Source organism: Tachypleus tridentatus, chromosome 4, assembly GCF_004210375.1.
Source record: "Tachypleus tridentatus isolate NWPU-2018 chromosome 4, ASM421037v1, whole genome shotgun sequence".
NCBI lineage: Eukaryota > Metazoa > Arthropoda > Merostomata > Xiphosura > Limulidae > Tachypleus > Tachypleus tridentatus.
The window spans coordinates 29,290,848-29,315,044 of record NC_134828.1 but is presented as its reverse complement, the minus strand read 5'-3'; the positions used below and the strand labels follow the sequence as shown (position 1 = coordinate 29,315,044).

The following is a 24,197-nucleotide window of genomic DNA, read 5'->3' as shown; positions in this document are numbered from 1 at the left end:
AAACAAACAATGAAAGATTTCCAAAAAATCTTTAATATGTCAACAGTTGTTTACTGTATTTACAATCTTTTCAATGTATTTTGTACAACTGATGTGTAAAATAATATGTTCTTCAATTTAAACTCTCAAATTTGGATGTACTTTACATCTGAGCAAATACAGTAACTTGTTTAATTGTTTTTACTGTACTTTAGTTCCATATTCTTTTGATAGTTTCTTTTTCCAAAATGGTTGGTACATTACCTCTCTCACATAAATTCCTGTCGTTTACTAGTGCCCTGTATATGAAAAAAAAGTACGCCACAAACCTTTTATCTCCCATCCATTTGAATTGACTAATTTCAATGAGTCTTTCATGCAAATCATTATGCATCAACTGTCAACCCTCCACCAGTAAACGTGTGACATCTCTATCCACTTCTACCAAACTATCACTTCTTGTTTGTCATTATATATATTCAAACTTTTTTTTTTTTCTTTTGGTGCTCTTCCTGTGAATTGGTTTCATAATTTTTAATAATTTAATTTCAACTGTGAGATTTCTCCTATTTCTTCTTCTTCTTTAGATTGAAGAAATCTTTTAACTTAATTTCCCAATCTGTTTATTTCTCATACTTGGTTGTTTTACACTGAACACATGTTTGATTTGCATATTTCTAAAAGAATTAATTCTGAGGTTCATGTTTCCACTTTGGTTGTTATACCTCAAACTATTTCATGTGCTGCAGGTTGATTTGTCTGCTATTATCTATCATGAGATTGCTTCTTATATGGGTCAACCTTTTTCTCCTGATATTGCCTCACTAAGCTTCCTGAACAAACCAAATCTGTTTGGGCCAATGTGGATTTGACAGCCTTTTTTACACCACTGGATTTTGCCACGTCTTTTCCTACCCTTCCTTCAGAATCAGCTAGGACTAATATGGCATATTTTGACATGATTTCTCAGATATGTGATGTTTTATCCAACACCCAATGGCTGAGTTTTGGATTGTAGTTGATTTGCCACTAGTATGATCCTCCTTCTTGCCCCCACATGGATGTTGGTGCCCAGTGGTCTGGTTTTGGATTGTAGATGTAATACAGACAGCAGGATCCTCATTCTGCTCCAGTATGGATGTCAATTTCCAGCAGTATGGGTTTTGAATGTAGTTTAATTGCTGTGCACAGTCTGTTGTGCCCTAGCCACCCTACACCTTTTAATTTTATCCACTTTATAATTTCTGGGATAAATTAGCATAGATGTTACATGGTTGGGATCATCATCCAATATAAACTCTCTCCCACTTGGATGTGCTCCTTTTTGTGTGACGTCTTTCTGTGGTAGATGAGTATATACCTAACTCAGAAGTGATGCAGTTCCCCACATCAGATCTTATAATCTGTCTCCTCTTAGGGAGTGTCTGTAAGATGCTTTTGAAGGATATTTCTTTCTTTCCCTTGTGCTGGTCCTTTAGTCTACTCAGTATGGGATTCTAGCTATTCATGTCAGAAGAGATAATGTACCATATCAGAAGATATAATTTTCCTTTTCTGAAAATGTATTTCCAGTAAGTGCTTACCTTTTCCCTTGCTTCCAACTCTTTCTCCCCACTCAAAACTGGTGTTTCCATCTTTTTTCAAAACTCTTTAAGTGATAGTTTGGTACTAGTGAATAAAAGTCACATGCATAGTGAATGTAATCAGCACTATTATTGGTGGAGGGTTGATGAATGCTGATTTGCAAGAGAGAAGCATTGTAATTGGTCAATATAAAGTATACCATTGTATAAGAATAGTTAATTATTTGAGAGGAGGTAAGTACTTGTCAGAGATATATTTTCAGTAGAGGAAAATTATAACGTTTGTACATTTCCTTAGTGTAATTATAGTAAAGATTCTTACTGTAATTATAGTACTACATTGTTTTTGTATGCTTCCCTAATCTAACTAGTACTGCATTGTTTGATAGTTTGTTAGTACAGTTATAGTACTACATTGTTTTTGTATGTTTCCTTAATCTAATTTTGTACTGCATTGTTTTTGTACACTCTTTTACTGTAACTATGGTATCACATTGTTATAGTGAGAATACATTTTACATAACACATTACTATTAAGCCTATTATATATTTAAACTCTTCAAGGGCTAGATAAGGAATGAAGTGTTTATATGTATAATAGGCCTAATACTAATGTGAAGTAAAGAAAACAATGTGATAAAATGTAAACAAGAAGGTGTAAAAACAAATTATGCTATGAAAAATGGTTGATGTTAAATATGTGTTTAAGGGTCAGTCACTATGTTCTGGTTGGAATGCCTTTCCTCCATTAGAATTTTAAATTACAAGATGAGGGACATTCCAACCTGAAACATTGTTTGAACATTAAAACATCTGTTTAACATTAGCAATTTTCTGTGGTATAAAGTTTTATCTACTTTTTTGTAGTACTAATATTTTATGACAGGATAATTATCATATGATTTCTATATAAAGCATTCATATAACTACAGTCCTAAGATAGAATAAGAAAAAGATAAACATAAAAAAGATGAAAATAAAAAACTTTTGGAGAGCAGTCACCTTCCCACAACTGTCTGCAGGCAGTGAAGGGTGATATAGATGGGGGATGTTGTGGGCTTGAGCACCCATGTCTCACTCTCCTGATTTTTAATAATTCATTTCTTCCTCGTGATTTTGTTTATTCATTTAACTTCATTTAGATATAATTATATAATATTACTAATATATGATGTGTGTGTGTGTATTTTTTTTAACAAAATGAGAGAAGCTTATTAGAGCTGTATTTTGCTGATTAATTGATTACATTCATATGATCAGTTATTCTCACCTGAGATCTGGACACTTGGAATAATCAAAATATAAATAATTGGAAACACTAATTTTGATTAGTTAATTATTTTTGTGACATTAATGAATTTATTTGTAATTTTGATTGATCTGTTATTTTATGTGATGTTAACCAGTTATAATGATTAAGCAAATTCATCCCTCAGCTCTGTTGTGCTCTAAATTGTATTGACTTTTATTTCACTAACTTAGCTGCTTGGTGAGGCCTTGATTTCAGTAGGTCATATTGGCCTAAGTAACTACTTCATTGGACAAAGAAAACCGTCAAGAATAAATGTAAAACAGGATGTGTAAATTGGATAAAGTAGATTAAAATCTTTGTTTACTTGTATTAAATGAAATCTCCCTGTGATCAATTGTAAAAGAAAACAAAAATTAATTTGCTCATGATCTTGGTATGGTCAAAAGTTATTTTTATACTCCAGTGTTCATAAATACAAATGACTTGTATCACTTTTCTACACAGAGATCCTTCTTCGTTATGCTTTGTACTGTTGTCTAGGGTGCATGGACATTTTTTCTACTGACCTTTATGTTTATGTTACCAGATGCCACCATCTGCTTACCATGGCTGGGTATGACTTTTTGCAGGTCTCTTTATGGATCATCCTGGTACCCTCTGTTGATCCATATTTTTTGTTTTCCAGTTTCACAGAGTATAAGGAGTATATCTGTCTTGGAATTTCTGATCTGAGTTTATGAATATTTGGAACCAAAAAGGACTTTTTTATACCATTATTAAAAAATGATGAATTTTTAGCAGCATCACACTTCCTATCAAATGTCAAACAAGGTCATATGCCAAATGTAGTTCTGATACATGTTATTCCATCATGATATTATATTGGATGTGGTTGTTCTGTGACTTTCTGATCTTTATATTCAAAATCATTATTATTTAATGTACTCAACTCTCTGTAGTACTACATTATTTTGATATAGTTACTACTATAACTGTAGTACCATGTTCATTAGTACAAATTTGTATTGTAACTTTTATTACCTGTTTTTTTGATACACTTCTGTATTGTAACTTTACTAATATGATGTTTGATACACTTCCGTATTGTAATGCTTACTGACGTGTTGTTTGATACACTTCCGTGTTGTAAGCTTACTGACATGTTGTTTGATACACTTCCGTATTGTAAGCTTACTGACATGTTGTTTGATACACTTCCGTATTGTAAGCTTACTGATGTGTTGTTTGATACACTGTTACTCCAGTAGTACCTTGGTTTAGTATAAAGCCTTGATATAACTTTAGTGCAACATTGTTACGTAACTTGTATGTTTTGAGAAGTGCTGCTTTAACCATCATAATTTATGCAGTCTTCTAGAGAGAGAATGACATAAGCTTCTTGAGTTTTACCAGTTAAAACTCTGTAATAATGACGAACATTTTTCTGTGGGCCATTCCATGGTTTGGGAATACTTATCAAAATATTGAAAGTATCTGTTAACTTCATTTCCACTACACATGTCAAGTGAGTTTAAAGTTGTCATTTTGCCTTGGTTGATTGGAGTTAAGTCTCATTTTGATGTCTTTCAACCTTTTTTGTTTCTCAGCTTTGATACAGGCTTGTTTGGCCTTGAGCCATTTATTTCTTATTTCACTTTCTATGTGGGTTTACTCTTTTTGGGTTTTGATAAGGGCTTGCTCTTTCTCAGCTATAAAGTTGTCTTTATAGGTGTAGGGTATAAGTTAACAAATTGGATAGAACAGTGACTGGATAGAAGAAAGTAGAAGAGTGTTACAAATGGAGTTTTGTCCAATTGGATTAATGCCATAAATGTGGTACATTAGAGCTATGACTTACATCAGTGATATAGATGAAGGAATATTCAATAAATTGTTTGAATTTGCTGATGATGTTAAGTTTGTGGTGTTACTAGCTGTGAAGAGGATGCTGCTGATTTACAAAAGGACTTAGATCATTTAGTGACTTGGGTAAATTAATGGAAGATGGGTTTTAATTATAATAAATGCAAGATAATCCATAATTTTAATTATAAATATAATTTGGATGGGATGAAAGAAAGTGATCTAGGAGTAATAGTCAGTCACTCTCTAAAGTCATCCATGTAGTGTACTATTGCTAGTAGTAGGACAAATGGGAGTTTATGTTGTTTTTACATAAATATTGAATACAAGTCTAAGGAGGTTATAATTTCATTGTATGAGCCACTGGTTAGGGCACATTTGGAATATTGTGTTCAGTCTTGGGCTTCTTACCTTAGTAAAAACATTGGATTGTTGTAAAAGGTTCAGAGAAAGGTTACTAGAATGATATCTAAAATGGAGAGGTTGTCCTATGACAAAGGGCCAAAATCTCTCAAATTGTTTTCTCTTGAAAGACCAAGAGTTGGGAGGGATCTGATTGAGGTGATTAAGATTGTGAAGCAATTTGATAGTGTTGACATATCATCGTTTTTCACGTATAAAAGTAAAACGTAACAGAACTAGGAAACACAAATAAAAATTTTGGCAGGGTAGGAGTCATCTTCAGCTAAGACAGTTTTATTTTTCTAACAGAGTAGTCAGCCTTTGGAAAGAGTTGCCTTGAGATGTTGTAGAGACAGTAAATTTAAAAAAGTTTAAGAAAAACAAAACTAAGTACATAAATGGTAAAGGTTGGTTTTAAGATTTTTATAGTACAACATTGTTTTTATTCAGGGATATGATAACTATAGTACATTATGTTATGGTAATATTTAAATTATTAAAAATTACATGATGTACAGTATTGGATAAGTATATGTTGCTTTTGTTTTATAGAAATTCCAAGGTCAGAGTGCAGTGGAAACTAAAGTGTTAGGTCTTGTGGTATGTATATGTTAACATTTTTCACAATAAATAACTTCTCATTATTTTTCCTTGCAAAATTTAACAGTTTCACATTTGTTAAAATAAACGATTTCTTCACCAATGCAGAGAATATGATATTAGAATTTGTAAAATAATCCAGTAACCCCTTGTATTGATGATTTTGAAAATCTGTTATTTCTGATAAAAGTTAGCACATAGGATTACACACAATAGGTGCAATAAATCTCGAATAGACTCCAAAACTTTAGCATTTCAAATGTTTGACTATTCTTCTTCCAGATGGGGTAATATATTAATTTCCCAGCTTGTTCAAATAAGCTAATAACCGTTTCTCTCCCAGATATAAAAACTGTAATGAATTCCACATTTGTTCGAGTAAACCAGTAACTTCTTCTGCCACTTATATAAAGATTGTAATAATTTCATAGCTTTTGCAAATCAGCTTTAACTTCTTTTCTTGGTGTTACAGGAAATGTAATGAATTTGCAGTATTTTCAAGTGTATTATTTCACATTGTGGTAAAACAAGTTCCTAAACTTAAGTCCTTAACGTGCCAAGAACTCTAAGTGATAAATTAATTATTTAGGTAGGTAAAAACATTTAGCATCAACATATCATATGGGTCAAAGGCCATGTCATCTTGGTTGTTGACTTGCATTCAAAATTTTATTGGTCTACTATTTTATGAATTTATGTCAATAAGTTTGGTATCAAATTATAGATTATAATTCAAGTTTTAGTATTATAAATGAGTTAATTTCTTAATTTAAAAGTAAATATTAGAAGACTACATCTTATTATTGGTTTTTGTATGTCACTTGGTATGTTGAATGCAGCATTGGTTCATATTACATGTTTATGATAACAAAATACTAAATCTATAGTTTCAGAGGAACTTGGAACTCAAATTACTGATACTGATGAGCTAATATATAAAATAAGAACATCATATCTCCTATATGCTAAGGTGTGGCTTGTACTGAATCAAACACAGTGGTCCTGTTCACCTCTTTCTATTTTTGGAAAAGGTTCCTTATATACATTTACTTCAATATATGACGTGAATAATCACTTGAAAGCTCAGAATGTTCCCTAACTTTCTCAGCCATTTTAAAGTGCTTGCAGACATCTTGTCCTTTCAAACCAAGATTGTGCCTTATTCTGCTTGAAATTACATATTTTTTAGACAAAATACAACGTAGTTACAAGCTTGATACATTATAGGGGAACTCTGTAGTATCAATATATTTTGAATGTATGTGTAAAACCTGAAACACTTTATTTCATGTCACATCCACCATGTGCAAAACTTGAAAATGCTTAGCAACCTACCACAAGCAGCAAATGAGTACAAAGGTCATTGTAACTATCTGCTATATTTATTTACTATTCTGTGTTTTAAGAAAAATAATTAAAAATTTATTTGTGAATAGTAATGTTGTTGTGAATTAACCACAAAGCTACACAATGGGCTATCTGTGCTCTGCTCACCACGGGTATCGAAACCCAATGTTTAGCGTTGTAAGTCTGCAGACATACCGCTGAGCCACTGAGGGGCATGAATAGTAGTAATCTATATAAAATGTGTAATAATTGAAATGTGACTGTATTTTACCAAATACTAATCCACATTATGCACAGCCAAGAGAGGTTACTTTGTAAAGACTAAAGGTCAGTTTTATATTATTAGGTACGGTAACATGAGTGCACATGCACCAGTTCAATACAAGATCTGTAATGTTAGCCAGGTACAATTGAAAGGTCATTATAATAAAAAATATACATAAATATATAATGTAGAGATTTAAGTTATTTATACTGAATGTGTATTTTTATGTTATAATATGTAGTCATTACAGAAAAAAAAAAGCATAATTTATTTTTATTTCCTAATTTTTTATGGTGGTTATGCACATGATAAAATTGACAGAACCCTATATAGTAAGGGTACAGATAAATAAGTCAAAATATAAAGGTTTAAAAAGCTTAGTGTGTGTTTAGGAGGTTCAAGAGGTTATGCAAATAGTATTTGAGATTTTTTGGGACAAAGAATAGTTTTTTGATCAAAACACAAAAATAAATTTACACTCAGACTAGTAAAAAAACAGACTTGATATTTTCACAAACAAATCTTTAGTAAAAATACTTCATTAAAAAATCTGATTTTTTCAATCTTTACTAAACGTCTTAAGTCTCAAAAGTTATAGTAAGACTTCAGGATCTTTACTCTCAACACGTCTGGTCAATTTGACAGATTGAAAATCATTTAAAGTCTTTTACATTTACTGCATCAAATATAGTTATATCTTTACAAAATTTGTATAAAATATATATTTGTCCTTGACTGTATTTGTGTATATGTCTTGAACAAGTCCATGTGTAAAGTAAGTTTCATGTTAAGATTAAGAATATTTTTCCACATCTCATAAATGTCAGATTTTCTTTGTGTAATCTGTAAAAACCTCTTAAATACATTGGAAAAGTTTTTATTGTAGTTAAACTTAATATTTTATCCATTATTTTCTATACCCTATCTCAAAATGGCATTGGTCAAATTGACTGCTTTCGTAACCATCAAATAAAAAAAATTTTTTTTTCTAGAATGACTTCAAATTGTAACATGAAATTACATACATTTATCGTAAGTGGCTTTAAGCTTATAACAGTATACATCTATTTATAATTATACTTTATTGATTTGTTGCCCTTTAAACAGTGTCTAACTATTATCCATGCCCCTGTAAGTTGTAACTTGCTCAGGGTACATTACATTATTGAATTACTTTACCCATGTGCTAGTGCAAGTTGCTCATGTGAGTGACTCATGAAACATTTTTTTTATATTATTATTTATTTTACTTAATCTAATCTTATCTAACATAAAAAGACACCTGTTTTTACATTTTAGTTACTTTTATAATAATAATAAACAAGAAAAAACAATAAACTACTTACCCAAACGTTTTTCTTTTTGCTGTTTATTTTCAGTTAAACTTAATCCTGTTCGAAAAATGGCAATACTAATGGTAGCAATGCACTAAATAATTTCTATTTAATTACCTAATGCATCAAAGAACATAAATTAAGAACATGCTTTATTTAATTACCTAATGCATCAAAGAACATAGATTAAGAACATGCTTTATTTAATTACCTAACACATCAAAGAACATAGATTAAGAACATGCTTTATTTAATTATATAATGCATCAAAGAACATAGATTAAGAACATGCTTTATTTAATTATATAATGCATCAAAGAACATAGATTAAGAACATGCTTTATTTAATTACCAAATGCATCCAAGAACAAAGATTAAGAACATGCAAAAAGTAGACAATTTTTGTGAATTTCTAACTTTGCCACAAAAGCCATCACAAATTCATCCAAGCTAGCTGTTGTGATTCCTGTAAGAACCAAAGTTGTAATATAAGGGTAATTGATGCTTATGTGTTCAAAACACAACATAATACATTGCCATTTTATCGATGAAAAATCTTAACTTTCTATTGGTTATAGATAATATATAATTAAACATAAAAAAGAACTGTCAACATATCAAGAAAGGCAGGATGTGACAAATGGGTGTGGCAAGAGGTGTGTGATTTCTGTTTGATAACTCTAACCAAACAAAATTGAAAGCTATAAGATAATAGTTTGTCTGAGGAATGACAATATTATAGTGGATAATTTATGTTTACTTTTTATGTTTTCAAGGGGTGGTGGATAAAAATAGAAGAGACTCCTAGAGAAAACACATAACATGTGTCCCATTAGGGGAAATCCAGGACTTTTTTTTAAATAATTGCCTTTTAAATTCAAGAACTGAAAACTTACATACTATTAAAATATGGATTGTTAGCTAAAATTGTATGCTATAATTGGTATAATTTTGAATGTAAGACACTAAATCTTTGTGTCATGTGCAGTAAAGGATACCGTAAGTGAGAGAGTTAAGTGCTGTATGAAGTCTCAGTATTTTCCTAGTTATTTTTAAAATAGACATTATACATTTAATTCAGTATTACAAGAACGTTTACTGTGAAGCTATCAAATGAGTGTACTTTTTCTCTATTTTTCAGAACAATATTGCAGAAGTAGCACACCTGAGGCAGGACTTGATGGTAGAAGATTTTTTGAATGTTCTCAGGTAAACTTTTCCTGCTTCATATATATGTGGAGGTAAAGTTATTGTTCATGAGGAATGTATACGTGTGCTAAATGTTGTCACTTGTTGATAGTCATTAAGTTACTGGATAATAAGGAATTTTTGTATTTAATACTAAAGTTATGAAACAGGTTTTGCTAAGCAATCAATGAAACTATTAACTTTTTCCTTCCCAAATGGGTGCAACTAGTCTAAAGGGCATAATTTCACTACTGAATTAAAAATATTATAGAAATTAAGTTTGTAGCAATCTTCTACATATTTATAAAAACAAACACTTTTTTTTTTTACTGTGAGGAAGATAATTGTTGTGAATAAGGTAGATCTAATTCATTCTTGTAATTTGAACACAAGTGTAGTGTTGTTGATTTTTACTAACAGCAGTTTCTCAACCACGAGTTGTCATAATGTGTTGGAGTTGCCAATGTTTCAGAAGTCTTAGTCTGGTGATATGAATATCTAATAAAAGCTCCTTTTCTGTTCTTTTCAATTATGTAAATAATTATGGCTTTCAGTTCAGTGGAGGTTTGCTTAGATATCATACAATTATAAGTTTAACTTGGCATTATGTTGCTTGAATAAAAGATATTTGTTAACATTTTCTACCACAATTACAGTCCATAATAGAAAAATTCATGTTTTTTTTGTGGGATGAGTTAAAGTAATATTTGTTAAATCATTATTTTATTTGGCCACATAAAGTTTTGCTTTACCACTCTGGTAGGCTATTTTTACATTAAATCTCATCACTCTAAGTCACTGATTAAATGGGCAATTCTAAAAAATAATATTTAAGTCAATATGAAATGGATTTGAAACTTATTACACACACAAATTAAACTTTCTAATTGACAGCTGAAGAAGTTAGCTTGCTTAGAATTTTAATATGGGGGAAAAATATTTTAATTGTACAGTGAATATGTGTACAGTGTGTTTGGAATCAAATATAAGACTTGTAGTTTTTTTTAATAATAACTTTACAATAATGTTTTTAAAGAACATGATGACATGAGTCAGTAATTAGAATCTACAACAAAGGTAAGCATTTTTGTTTTTTAAGAAAGTATATGACAAAGAAATCTTTTCAAAAATTGAAGCTGTGAATTTGTTATTATCCAGTCAGTTGTTATTAAGCAACAAGATAACTTGTATCAAAAATCATAAATTTTTATTATGATGTCATGTGAACTGTAAAATCAAGAATGGTTAGGGTCAAGAGGTAATATCCCTCTCTCTCTTTGGACAACTACTTGTATCGTGGTCCTCCACTCGTACAGCAGTAAGTCTATGGATTTACAATGCTAAAATCAGGAGTTCGATTCCTCTCGGTAGACTCAGCAAATAGCCCAATGTGGCTTTGCTATAACAAAATACATACACTTGTATCATGATGTCATGTGAACTGGTATCAAGGATGACTGGAATCCAAAGGTAATCTCTTTCTCTGGACAACTAGATAAGTTGTATCAGAGACCAATATTTTAACCTAGATGGATTGTTATTGTTAAGAATAAGACTTTATTTGATACTTTCAGTAATGTGTTTTATAAACACACAGCTAAATGTTTGAACAAGAAAGACTGTGTTTCATTTTTCAGGTTGTTGCTTCATTCAAGGCACATTGATGTTAGTTATTTTGCAGCTGGAATAGTTGCTCACTTAGCCAGTGATGGGCCTTCAGCATGGATTGTTACAAGTGTTCCACGAGAAGTTATGCTAAAAGAATTGGTAAAGCTGTAACTAATGTAGTAATTTGTTTAGATTACTTTAAAACAAATTAATTTGTAAAATTATCACTATGTATAATTTAGTTAGTAGTTAAAAAATTAGTGTTTCTATGTTAAGACTTTATTAAATGTTAATTTTTAAACAACAGAGAGGAGAGCATTTTATTAGTTATATAAATATGTAGTTTCAGTTTTCTTATATAGGAGATAAACAACAACTCTTGTTCTAGACAGTTCCTGGGTAAAAGTTTATAGGTTAGGATTTTCCTGTATGTAATACCTTAAACTTTTATAGTGATTAATGCTGTTTCCTTCATGGTTTTCTAAGAGGCTGATTATTTGTCATTAACCTTCTAGGGAGATGTTGTAAGTCATTGGCAACAGCCTGATGGTGAAATGGTTGCATACAGGTTAGTGAAAATATTTTACTGAAAAATATTGCTTGAAGTTTCAATTTCAAGTGAAGTGCACATGAAACACTTACAATGTGTAATACAATAGTTATATAAACTGTTATACTATGTGGCCAACTACAGAATAGAAAATGAATTGTTGTATAAACAGTAAACAGTAAGTATTAACAACATGACCAGTTACCCTGTAAGAATTACCTGTTGTATAAGCAACATCCAGTAAGTATTAACTACATAGCCAGCTACACTGTTGAGAATTAATTATTGTATAAACGATGAACAGGAAGTATTTACACTTCACAGCCAGCTACACTGTTGAGAATTAATTATTGCATAAACGATGAACAGGAAGTATTCACTTCACAGCCAGCTACACTGTTGAGAATTAATTATTGCATAAAAGATGAACAGGAAGTATTCACTTCACAGCCAGCTACACTGTTGAGAATTAATTATTGCATAAACGATGAACAGGAAGTATTCACTTCACAGCCAGCTACACTGTTGAGAATTAATTATTGCAGGAAGTATTCAAAGAATTAATTATTGTATAAACGATGAACAGGAAGTATTCACTTCACAGCCAGCTACACTGTTGAGAATTAATTATTGTATAAACGATGAACAGGAAGTATTCACTTCACAGCCAGCTACACTGTTGAGAATTAATTATTGTATAAACGATGAACAGGAAGTATTCACTTCACAGCTACACTGTTGAGAATTAATTATTGTATAAACGATGAACAGGAAGTATTCACTTCACAGCCAGCTACACTGTTGAGAATTATAATACACGATGAACAGGTAGGTATTAATTACATAGCCAGTTATACTTTTGAGAATTAATTATTGTATAAACGATGAACAGGAAATATTCACTTCACAGCCAGCTACACTGTTGTATAAACAATGAATAGTAGGTATTAATTACATAGCCAGTTATACTTTAGAGATTTAATATTTCTGTGAAGAATATACAAGGAGCGTAAACACTGTACAGTAAGTATGAAGTACATGGTAGGTTCTTTAAAATACTAACATAAGTGTAAAGTGTAACATAACCAATTGTAATCATATTAGGGCTCCTTTTATTACTGTATTTTTATAGTGATGTTATTATATGATTAGAAGTTTAACAACTTTTAATTACAAATTTGTTTTCAGCCTGTAAAATGTCACTGAGCAGTTTCTTTATTTGATGCTATTTCTTAGGGATACGTGTAATTAATGCTAATATAAGAATGTATGTCATCAATTGTTTTTTTTCTCATTAATACTTTTACAAAGTTTGTTATTTTGTTTTTGAATTTCATGCAAAGCTATGCGAGGGCTATCTGTGCTAGCCATCCCTAATTTGGCAGTGTAAGACTAGAGGGAAGGCAGCTAGTCATCATCACCCACCACCAACTCTTCAGCTACTCTTTTACTAACAAATAGTGGGATTAACTGTCACATTATAATGCCCCCACGGCCAAAAGGGCGAGCATGTTGTGTGATCAAGATTCTAATCCGTGACCCTCGGATTACGAGTTGAGTGCTTTAACCCACCTGGCCATGCTGGGCCTATCAAATAGAGAGATAGAGAGACTTTTCAGTTGTTATTGTTGACAGAAATTTTTAAATTTCGTAGCAAATTATCCTTTCAAATTGAAATTATCTAACATAAAATATGAATAGGGAGAAACACATATATTGAACATCTCTAACACAAAGTCTGGTGAGGGAGAAAAAGAAATATTGGATTTCTATCACATAATATGGAGTAACAGAAACATATGTGTTGGACATCTCTAACACAAAGTCTGGAGAGGGGAAAAAGAAATATTGGATTTCTCACATAACACACATAAATCTCTAACACAAAGGGTGAACATGTTTGGTGTGATGGGGGGTTTGACCCTCAAATTACAATTTGAGTGCCTTAACCACCTGGCTGTTTGTTATTTTATGTTTCATTATATTTTAGGTATTGTAAGTTAAATATTACTATAAAGTTATGGATGTGAAGACTTGCAAACGTTTATGTTTTACTGATACATACAAATAGAGAAAAACTTTTCAAAAAATGAAGTAAATATAGAAATGGCCAATTTCAGTCCTTCAGAAATGATGCAAATAACCCTATCATTACCAGGTAGCTAGGGGTCAGAGAGCATGTCATTACAGTTTCATGCTTAAATTCAAAATTTTATTAAATTACTATTTTACAAATGTATGTCAATAAATTTTGTATAAAATTGTAGATTTTAATTCAAATTTTAGTGTTATACATCAGTCATTTCTTAACTTAGAATATGTACAAAAGAAAAACAGCTAAATGTAGATTTTGCTGTGTCACACTGGTACGTCATTTTCTGGGTTTGGTAAAATGACATTTTACAATGCTCACAATATGAAGTCTATAGTTTCATGTGGATTATAAAGTGAAATTTCTGATATTGGTAAACTGGAATATGAAATAAGAAGGTCTTACCATTTTTGTTATCAAATCCACAATATTGTTTTTGCCCAATACTTGATCATTTAAGATGACTTATCTATGCTTGTTGTTTTTTGTACCTGGAACCTTATAATTAATCAAAAGCTGTACTTTTCCTCTACATAATTCTGTTAGTCTTTGTAAGTTACTTATGTGGAAAAAGTTTATATGTTGTTTGAGATATTATGAGTAATTCTATTTTGCACACACACAAATTTTGGAGACCCAAATATAGCATAGGTAAGAATTCTGATAAATTCAGATCGATTTTTGTGCATTGGTAATGTTATTTATAATTTTTTGGTATTCAGAAATGCATATAAATAAATTGTGCAAAACTTATTTTTTATCTACTTGGAAATGTGAATTTTGACTGGGCTTATTACAAGAGTTAACAAGTACAAATCATGAATATGAAATAAAAGTTAAAACACTGTAGGTGGTGAAGATCATTGCTTTCCAAATGTAATTTATTTACTGTTCTATGTTTTAAGAAAAAATAACTCAAATATTTATTTGTAAATAGTAATAATATATACAGACATGTATGGTAACACAAACCTTTCTGTTCCATTACAAAGTATTGGAAACTATGCATTTATTGATTACTGTGTAACCATGGTAAAATAGGAAACAGGATATTCATAAGCACTTCCACACCTATGGTATCACCAAATCCTGACCACTCAATTTTATTAGATTGAATAGAACTTTGTACAGAACCATGTCATAAATGTTTTATCTCACTTTCATATAGTACTTTAGACAATGTTTATTACAATTGCTATACTGTGTAAACAGACCACTAAGGTCAACCCTACTTTGTTTTCAGAACCAGGATGTGAATAAATTCATCCATTTATTAACCAACATCCAAATATTGAACATGTTTATTGTATCGCCCTGGGCTTTATACAGAGTCATGGCATAAGAATTTTATTATAATTTAAGAGGATTCTTCTTGTAAGCATTATACTGTCAACAAGTTAATAAATCCTACCCCACTATGTTTCCAAAGCATGGAAACTTCTGGGTATTGTGCTGCAAAAGCTTATTTGATATTGATGGTGTTAAAGTACTCAAAGTATGATAACACCTAATCAGCAGTGGTGATTCATTGCTTTATATTCTACAGGTTACTGCTTCAGCTGCTAAGAGTAGAATAAACACAGGAAATAGGGGAAAAAATATTAGAAGAAACTCTCAGGAGATTTACTTTGGAACTTTGTTTTAGTTTCTAAGCCTTCTAAATAATAACATAATTACAGAAAACAAGTGTGGAAAGACGAGAAATGTAAACTCTGGCCATAAGTATTTTGAAATTTTGTGATCAATATTAACAGTACAATACATTTTATTGTGTATTTGCAAACTTTATTTTTGTTATACTGTGATTACTTAACTAAACCTGGTGAATCAAGTGTAATGTTACAGTAAAGAAAATAATAGATGAAATATGAAACTTTACTGAAAATAGAAATGTTTGATATTTAATTATTAGGTTTTTATTTTTCATTTGTTTTCACTACATGTTATTTTAGAAGTAGCTAAAACGTAAAAAGTAGAAATTTATTATATAAGATAACGAAAGGAAATCTTCATGGATATTCATGCCAGCAAGGCCCTGACATGGCCAGGTGTTCAGAGTGCTCGACTTGTAATCTGAGGGTTATGGGTTCTAATCCCCATTGCACCAAACACACTTACTCTTTCAGCTATGGTGGCATTATAAGTGATGGTAAAAAAATAGCCCAAGAGTTGATGGTGGGTGGTGGTGACTAGCTGCCTTCCCTCTAGTCTTGCACTGCAAAATTAGGGATGGCTAGTGCAGATAGCCTTCGTTTAGCTTTGTGCAAAATTCAAAACAAACAAAAAACCATGCCAGCAGCTTGTGTTAAGCCAACCCACATGGTAATGTGAGATACATATGTGCCACACATTTTTCAACTTGTGTCAGTACTTTTAGTTCAAGAATCAGTGAAACAAAATAAATAAATATAAATAGATGTGTATTTTTACAAGATTTTTAACTTACTTAGGACAAACATTTGTGGTTTCCTGTGACAGTTTGCAGTTATTGTAAAATGATAAAAAATATAATTAGATTTATTTTCTAATTTTAATTTTGGTTACGAGGTTACTCAAATTGACTAACACCATATAGAGCTAACATTGACTAAAATAACATTAAAGTTTTATTCAAAAAAATGTTTGATTACCAAGAAGAATACAGAGATTACACAAATGAAACTTAACAATTTTTAGGCAAATATTTTTAATTTTAAAATCAAAATTACTTTGAACATTGTATGGTCAACATACTGAAAGAAAAAATTCATGAGCAAATATAAGATAAAAAAACACACCTTAACACTTCATTTAAAAATTTAATATGTTGTGTACCAAAGTCTTGTAATGTGTACCTTTAAACATTTGTAAAGATAACGTACACTATCAGAAATTAAAGTATAACCACTCTAATGAATAATTTAGTTGTTATGAGCTGGGTGAATCCCACTCAGCCCCTGTTTGTAGGGGATAGCATTTGCATCATTCCTATATAGTAACATGGATACACAGTGTAATAGAATGCCATCACGTACAAACAGGAGAAATGAAACCCAAATATAATTGAATGGTTGTATGTATTGCTATGTGTTAATTTTTGCTTATGCTATATATAGGAATGATGCAACTGCCATTCCTACTATCTTGTTTGTTAAGGATTTATATCAGCCAGCCATACAGTTACTTCATTTTTGAAAGTTTTTTATATGTTTTTTAGTGCAGTGTTTTAATAGACATAAAACATACGTCTGAGGTTTCAACTCTGATATTTATTGTTTACCAACTATTTTCTGGTAATTACTGTTTCACTCTTTACTAACGTTTTTTAAAGGGAAACCAAATTTCTGTAAGAAAACTAAAGAGCTAACTTCAAAGAGTAACAGTAACATAATTTATACTAGTTATGATTTTTTATAAAATTAATTTTAGTTAATAATACCCATCAAAAAAATACTCCATTTGAAACTTTCACCTCATTGAAATTGTTTGACACCATTATTTTGGTTTTTGAATTATCGTATAATCAAAGAAAGAAAAAGAAATTCAAACCTTTTTGTTACGATATTTACAGACATAACCAGAACTTGTGACTCAGTCATTACATATATATTGTTATGAAAGGAAACACTGTGTAGTACTGGAAAGTTCTGATGACCTGTTTAGGGGATATTTAAAATACCATTTTGATGAACAAACCCAGCCATCCTTATCCAGGCAATGGTAGTGCCTGCATGATATATATATTTGACTGTGTGTTTGTTTAAAGAAAATGACCTGTTGCACTATGTAAAGCAGTTCACATGAAAAACGTGTTTGTAGCCTTTAACAAATATTGAATTTGTCATATTTTGATATCATAATTTTCTGTAAGACTTGTGGCTTTTAATGTGATATCTTTATGTCAGTGTATAATATTTATATTCACACACACACTACACGTTTGTTTTTTTTATGGATGTTTTCTTCTGTATTTTTCGTAGGTCTTTCCATCCGTTTTTTCCTTTGTTGACGTGTATACAAAGTTTTGAGGTTCAGCTTTGGGCTGTTTGGGCAATTCATCATGTCTGCTCCAAAAACCGTGAGTTCTTGTAATAACTTGATTATACTCTTTCTCCTTACAAATGTTTGTGTACATCTTGTGTAAGTTGTGTGATCTAGGTGACCGGTGTCTGTGTACGTCTAGTGGAGGTTGTGTGATCTAGGTGACCGGTGTCTGTGTACGTCTAGTGGAGGTTGTGTGATCTAGGTTACCAATATCTGTGTACATCTGGTGGAGGTTGTATGGTATAGGTGACCTGTGTCTGTGTGCATCTTGTGTGGTCTAGGTGACTGGTGTCTGTGTACATCTTGTGTAAGTTGTGTGGTCTAGGTGACCGGTGTCTGTGTATGTCTAGTGGAGGTTGTGTGATCTAGGTTACCAGTATCTGTGTACATCTGGTGGAGGTTGTGTGGTATAGGCGACCTGTGTCTGCATGCATCATGTGTGGTCTAGGTGACTGGTGTCTGTGTACGTCTGGTGGAGGTTGTGTGGTCTAGATCAATGGTTCTCAACGTTTTGTGAATTCATGGAACTCTTCTGGAATCACATTTGTATTAGTGGTATTTTTAATCTCATGTATGTTATATGTTCATGTTAGCAGTGCTAGTAATGTTGTGATATTGATAAAGTCTATATATTCATGTTAGCAGTGCTAGTAATGTGATATTGATATAGTCCAGGTTAACCTTAGTTACTACAAGTCTTTTGTTTTTCATACTATCCTACAGTTTGTATTTGTTATTTACTCTGTAAAAGATTACAAGATGTTGATATACTTTAGTAATCTGAATTTTCTAATTGGTGTTGTTTCTGAAATATAGCTAAAAGATACTGTCCTATGCTACTGGAAGAAGGAGGAACAAGTCTTTTGGAGAAACTATTATGCCATCCAAAGACCTCAGGAACTGTTGCAACCATTGCACAAGCTATCTTGCTGATTGTTAATGAACACATGCCAGTTGGCTAGAGAGTAATATTTTCATTTCGTTCAAGTAGTTGGTGAATTGGTTAAGGTGCAAAATGCACTTGCTTGTTCCAAGATTTCCAAACTTGTCATCTTTATTCAGGAGTTAGCAGAAAATGAGGAATTCCTAAAGAAGCTTCTTATATTTTCTCATGTCACATTTTGTTTTGTCACTGTTAAGTGTGTAGTGCAACCACAGATGTAGGACTGGATGTGTAACACTATCACATTGCTGTGTGTTTGCTGCTGTCTTGAAGTGTGATACATGAAGAAACTTTGTTTAACAGTTTGTTTGGTAGTTAATTGGTATATTATACTGGAAGCATACAAGCTGAAAATGTTGCTTGTGCAAGGTCTTTATCACAGGCTAAGGTTAATGTTTTGATTATGTTACATAAGATCAGACACTAGACATATTACGTAGCTTACGATGTCATTTTTCATGAAGTTTGTTTTAAGATGAATTACATAAAGTGGTGGTGACTGATTGTGTAATGTAAAATGGTGTTACTGATTATGTGATACAGGGTGAAGTTAGCTGACTCATGTAATATGAAGTCAGACAAGGTTATCATGTAATGTAGGCTTAATGTGGCTGATCATATGATGTTGAATCATGCTACATAAAGTCAGCCTAGGGGTTCATGTAATGTAGGCTCAGAGCGGCTGATTATGTAATATTGGATCAACCTAGCTGATCGTGCGACTTGGATGTGACATGGAGTCAAGTTACATGTTCATGTTACACAAGATCAGGCAGATTGCCTAAGTGTTTTTAATATACCAAAAATAAAGTTTCTTTAGACTATTAGTATGTTTGTAGTTTTTTCATATAATTAAGTGAAGCCCTAAACAACTTGATATTACAGTAAATGCATTAACTATTAAGAAACCTTCAATGTAGACAAAGCAATTTTATAATGTTAAAAAACAATCTGTTTTCTGTAATTGCTGCTAGAAATGTAAATAGTTTATCACTAAAAGGAACCAACTGGGAAATCAAAAGTATATTTAAATAAATGAGGGTATCATTTAGTGGTATTTTTGGAATATAACTCTAATTACAAAACAAAACAAACAAAAGGCATTTGATACTCATATTAGCAGCTTTCTTAAGGACTGTTTAAGTAAAGCAGTAGTAATTCCACCAAATTGATCATATGTTGTAGCTACATACTGGAATACGAGAACAACCTGAAGTTTACCTAATACTGGTCACCACCTCTGAGATTTCTAGTTCTCTAACATAGTGGTTAGAATTACAAAAATAAAAATGAAATACCATCATCTAGTTATGAGAAATACAAGTTAAATACTGTAGCAAAATGTTTAGGTACAACCTGTTTCTGTGAAATAAGACAATTAGAACTTGATTCAAGAATAACAATTACTTGGAAGGTTATGTAATGTGTACAGTATTTCAATAATGAAGACCTATTTATTTGATTAAACTTTAGCTTTGTAGACAAGTGTGTGATTTATTTTTTTGTACAGTTTCTTTTCATTCCAAACAGTTCTGTTCTTGTGTATTAATAAAATTGGTTTATAGTACAATTTGTAATATAAATAACAAGTAATTTATTGCCATGTCAAAGTATTTCCTGTTGTCTTGTTATTAGATATTGTACCTTAAACATTCAGGTACGGCAGACTGTGTCACATTATCAGGCAGTCATGGAATCAGATTGAGTCACATTATTGGACTGTAATAGTATCAGTGTTATGGAATTGGATTAAGTCACAGGGTGCCATGACACGACTGTAAAGAATTATTTGCAGTTTGTGTTAATGGTTAGGTAGTGAAAATCATTTTCAAAACAAAAAATTTTCATGATACTTACTAAAATGTTTAGTTTGTTTTAATTTCCAAAGTCTGATATATGGAAAAGTTCATAAAAGCCAAGAACACCATTCTCTAGAACATTAGTATGAAACTTTCTGGGAAGAATTTTCAGAGTTTACCACTGCAAATTTCAAACAAACAAAGTATTCAAAATTACTCTAAAGAATGTTTGTATATATATTATGTAAAGTAGATACCCCTGAGAAGGGAAATCAACTATCTTCTTGTCATAATATACAAATAATTCTGATGTATTAATACAGTTGTATCTTGATAAAGGCTATAGAACAGAAATAGCCATCCTTCAAATAGAAAGTACCATATTCTCATGGTTGCACAGTTGGTAAATGCTAGTGTGAATCAAGTTGCTATATCACAAGGTGTCAGGTGATAATAGCTTATGCACCAAAACAAAAAAGAAAACCAATTGTACTGTGACAACAATGGCTGCTATTTTTGCAGGATAGGTACAAGTGTGCTCTTGTACCATAGTATGAGCTACAATGACAGGCAACACTGTAATTAAACAGGAGAGAGCATTTTAGGTGTTATCACACTTCTTGTCAGAATAAGTGACCCAAAAGACAAGTCTAGCTTGGCACAATTCTTGAAGAGCAAATGTACACAAGTTTGACAACTGTCCTCCCAGGGACTTTTGCTGAACTGTTCACAAGCAATAAATACAGTAGTATGTCTTTATGATATGGAGTGTTATTTGGGTAGCTGGTGCTTTGTTTTGGAACAATCATTGCTACTTAATGTATTAAAGTTCTCAAGCAAGTTGCAAAACAATAGCTTGAAAGTCAGAGCATTACTGTTCTCCTGTGTCCAAGCAATTGACCATTTCACCAGATGAGGCAGCATTTTCATCTAAGATGTCATTTATCCAGTCACATCATGATGGCTTGAGGGGTCAGATCATTACCACTCTCCTGCAGTGAAATTAGTTGCTGGGTATAAACCCTCCTGAGCACCTTAATACGTCCTCAACCAACTCCTTCAAAAGCATCCAAACAAACCAACTTCTAGGGACACCATATAAGTTCTTTGCCAGAAGTGGAGTGCAGTTCCACAAAGTCCATATCTTCTGAATAGGAATATTGTTTCTACCATAAATATTGTAAAAGGAAGATCCAGTGTGTATTAGTTTTGTAAACTTTATTTCATGTTTGTGTATTAAATAAAAATGGCATTTTTTCTTCTGATAAAGTCTGTTTAACTATCGACAGGAAGTGTATCTACACACACAGTACACAAATGAAACAAATATTCACAGAACCTTGCATTAAGTTTTTAAATCTATTTATTCTTAAGGAATAATCTTAAATGTAGAATGATTAACTTCTCAATCTGTAAACTAAAGTATACAGTATTTTCTAGTGCATTAAGAAATATCTTTTAAAGTATGTTTCCTCAAATGAGAAAGGAAATATAATCTGATAATACGAGGTCTGTTCAAAATATGCGGACTAACGTCATAAAACAAAATGTACTTTATTTAGAAGTTACAGGTCTGGGACCCCTTCAAAGTACTCTCCTCCCCAATGCACACACTTATCCCAACGATGTTTCCACTTGTTGAAACAGTCCTGGTACGCTTCTTTTGTAATGTCCTCCAGCTCCTTCGTCGCATTTGCCTTAATCTCGGGAATCATCTCAAATCTTCTTCCTTTCAAGGGTCTTTTGAGTTTGGGGAACAAGAAAAAATCGCAAGGAGCAAGGTCAGGTGAGTAGGGGGGTGGGGAAGAACAGTGATCGAGTGTTTGGCCAAAAACTCACGAGTTCTGAGGGCTGAATTCCGCAGCAACGAGGTGCATCTTCAATTTTTCAGTCAAAATCTCGTAACAAGATCCAACCGATATCCCACACTCTTCAGCAAGCTCCCTGACAGTCAGACGTCGATTTGCCCGCACCAGGGTGTTGATTTTGTCGACGTGGAAGGACGCTCATCTTCAATGGACTGTCAACCATCCTTAAAACATTCGTGCCTCTTGAAACATGCCGTACGCTTCATAGCAACATCACCGTAAGCCGTGTTAAGCATAGCAAAAGTTTCAGTCGCAGATTTTCCAAGTTTAACAAAAAATTTCACAGCAAGTCGTTGCTCCTTCAGGTCATTCATTCTGAAATCTGCCAAACGAAAAAATCGCACTTCACTTAAAACCGCGTAGCTAATACACAAATGAAGATATCTGCAATCGGGAAATGGCGTCGTAATCAGCTGATCTGTGCAAACCTAGCGACACCAAGCGGATTCCCCTGGAACCAACTGGAGCTGCTCAATTCAAACAGTCCGCATATTTTTTGAACAGCCCTGGTATACCAGTGTTCTCTAAATTTAGGTAAACAAGCACTTAATGCAGTGAAAGTTTTAACCAAACTTAACATATGTAATACAAGGTATTTATTTTGGTTTTGCTGCAAGACTTATTTTCATATAATACCCTTAATGCAGCTAGTTTATAATTTGAGTTACAAGTTCAGTTTTGATGGAAATGACCTTAACAGTGTTATAGAATAAGAAATCTTGGTGTTCTGGTTGATCAGTCTCTTCAGCCATTGAAACAGTTTGCTGTTACGAGTAGTGAAACAAGCAGTATTTTAGGTAATTTTCCGTTTTAAAAAATGTTAAGGAAATTGATAGTGTTGTTGATGGTGAGAATTCTGAAAAAGTTAGCAGACAGGATCACATATGAAAGTTGTAATTGTAGGACTAAAGGACACATGTAAATTCTGGCAGGGTAGGAGTCATTTTCATTTAAGACAGCTTTATTTTCCTAACAGGGTGATTTACCTTCAAATGTGGTAGATGCAGTTAATTTAAAGCAAGACTTCAGTTTTATTGAATGCTCCAGTGGATGGGATGGCATATATGGACCAATAGGAACTTTGTCCTTTTCATACTAAATTGTGTTTATCACAGATATATGTATATGGCTGTGCAATATTTCAATCCTCTACTTAGGCCATTATCAGGCATGAAAAAAATAGTAACTTGGTATTTTAGAGAACACAAGATAACATTCTAATTGAGTGAAGAGAAAACAACAGTATTATTGACTACTTAGATCTAGTGGTACAGAAGTATAGAACTAAGAGTAAAAACATTTATGGTTTTATGTAAACAGTCCATTTATAAACTGGTTTGTTTTCCAGCAACTTTTACTGTAACATGGTTTTCAAATAAATTAAGTATGCAGGAGAACTGTTATGAATAATATTTCCTGGAGAAAACAATCTTGGAGAGTGAAATTCATTAAATTGATCTTAAAGGCTCGAGTCAGTAGATACATTGTGAATTTGATCTTA

General features: G+C 32.0%; 1 protein-coding gene across 1 annotated transcript in view; it reads left to right on the top strand.

The window, feature by feature from the left end:
• LOC143248765 (protein zyg-11 homolog B-like) overlaps positions 1-22,097 on the top strand; it is a 47,378-nt gene extending 25,281 nt beyond the window's left edge. The window contains exons 10-15 of the mRNA XM_076497454.1: positions 5,632-5,679; positions 9,767-9,834; positions 11,451-11,580; positions 11,937-11,989; positions 18,023-18,120; positions 18,903-22,097. Of these exons, the coding sequence (XP_076353569.1) occupies positions 5,632-5,679; positions 9,767-9,834; positions 11,451-11,580; positions 11,937-11,989; positions 18,023-18,120; positions 18,903-19,048 (543 nt within the window). The 3' untranslated portion in view covers positions 19,049-22,097. The remainder of the gene's footprint in view (positions 1-5,631; positions 5,680-9,766; positions 9,835-11,450; positions 11,581-11,936; positions 11,990-18,022; positions 18,121-18,902) is intronic.
• The last annotated feature ends 2,100 nt before the right edge of the window (positions 22,098-24,197 follow it).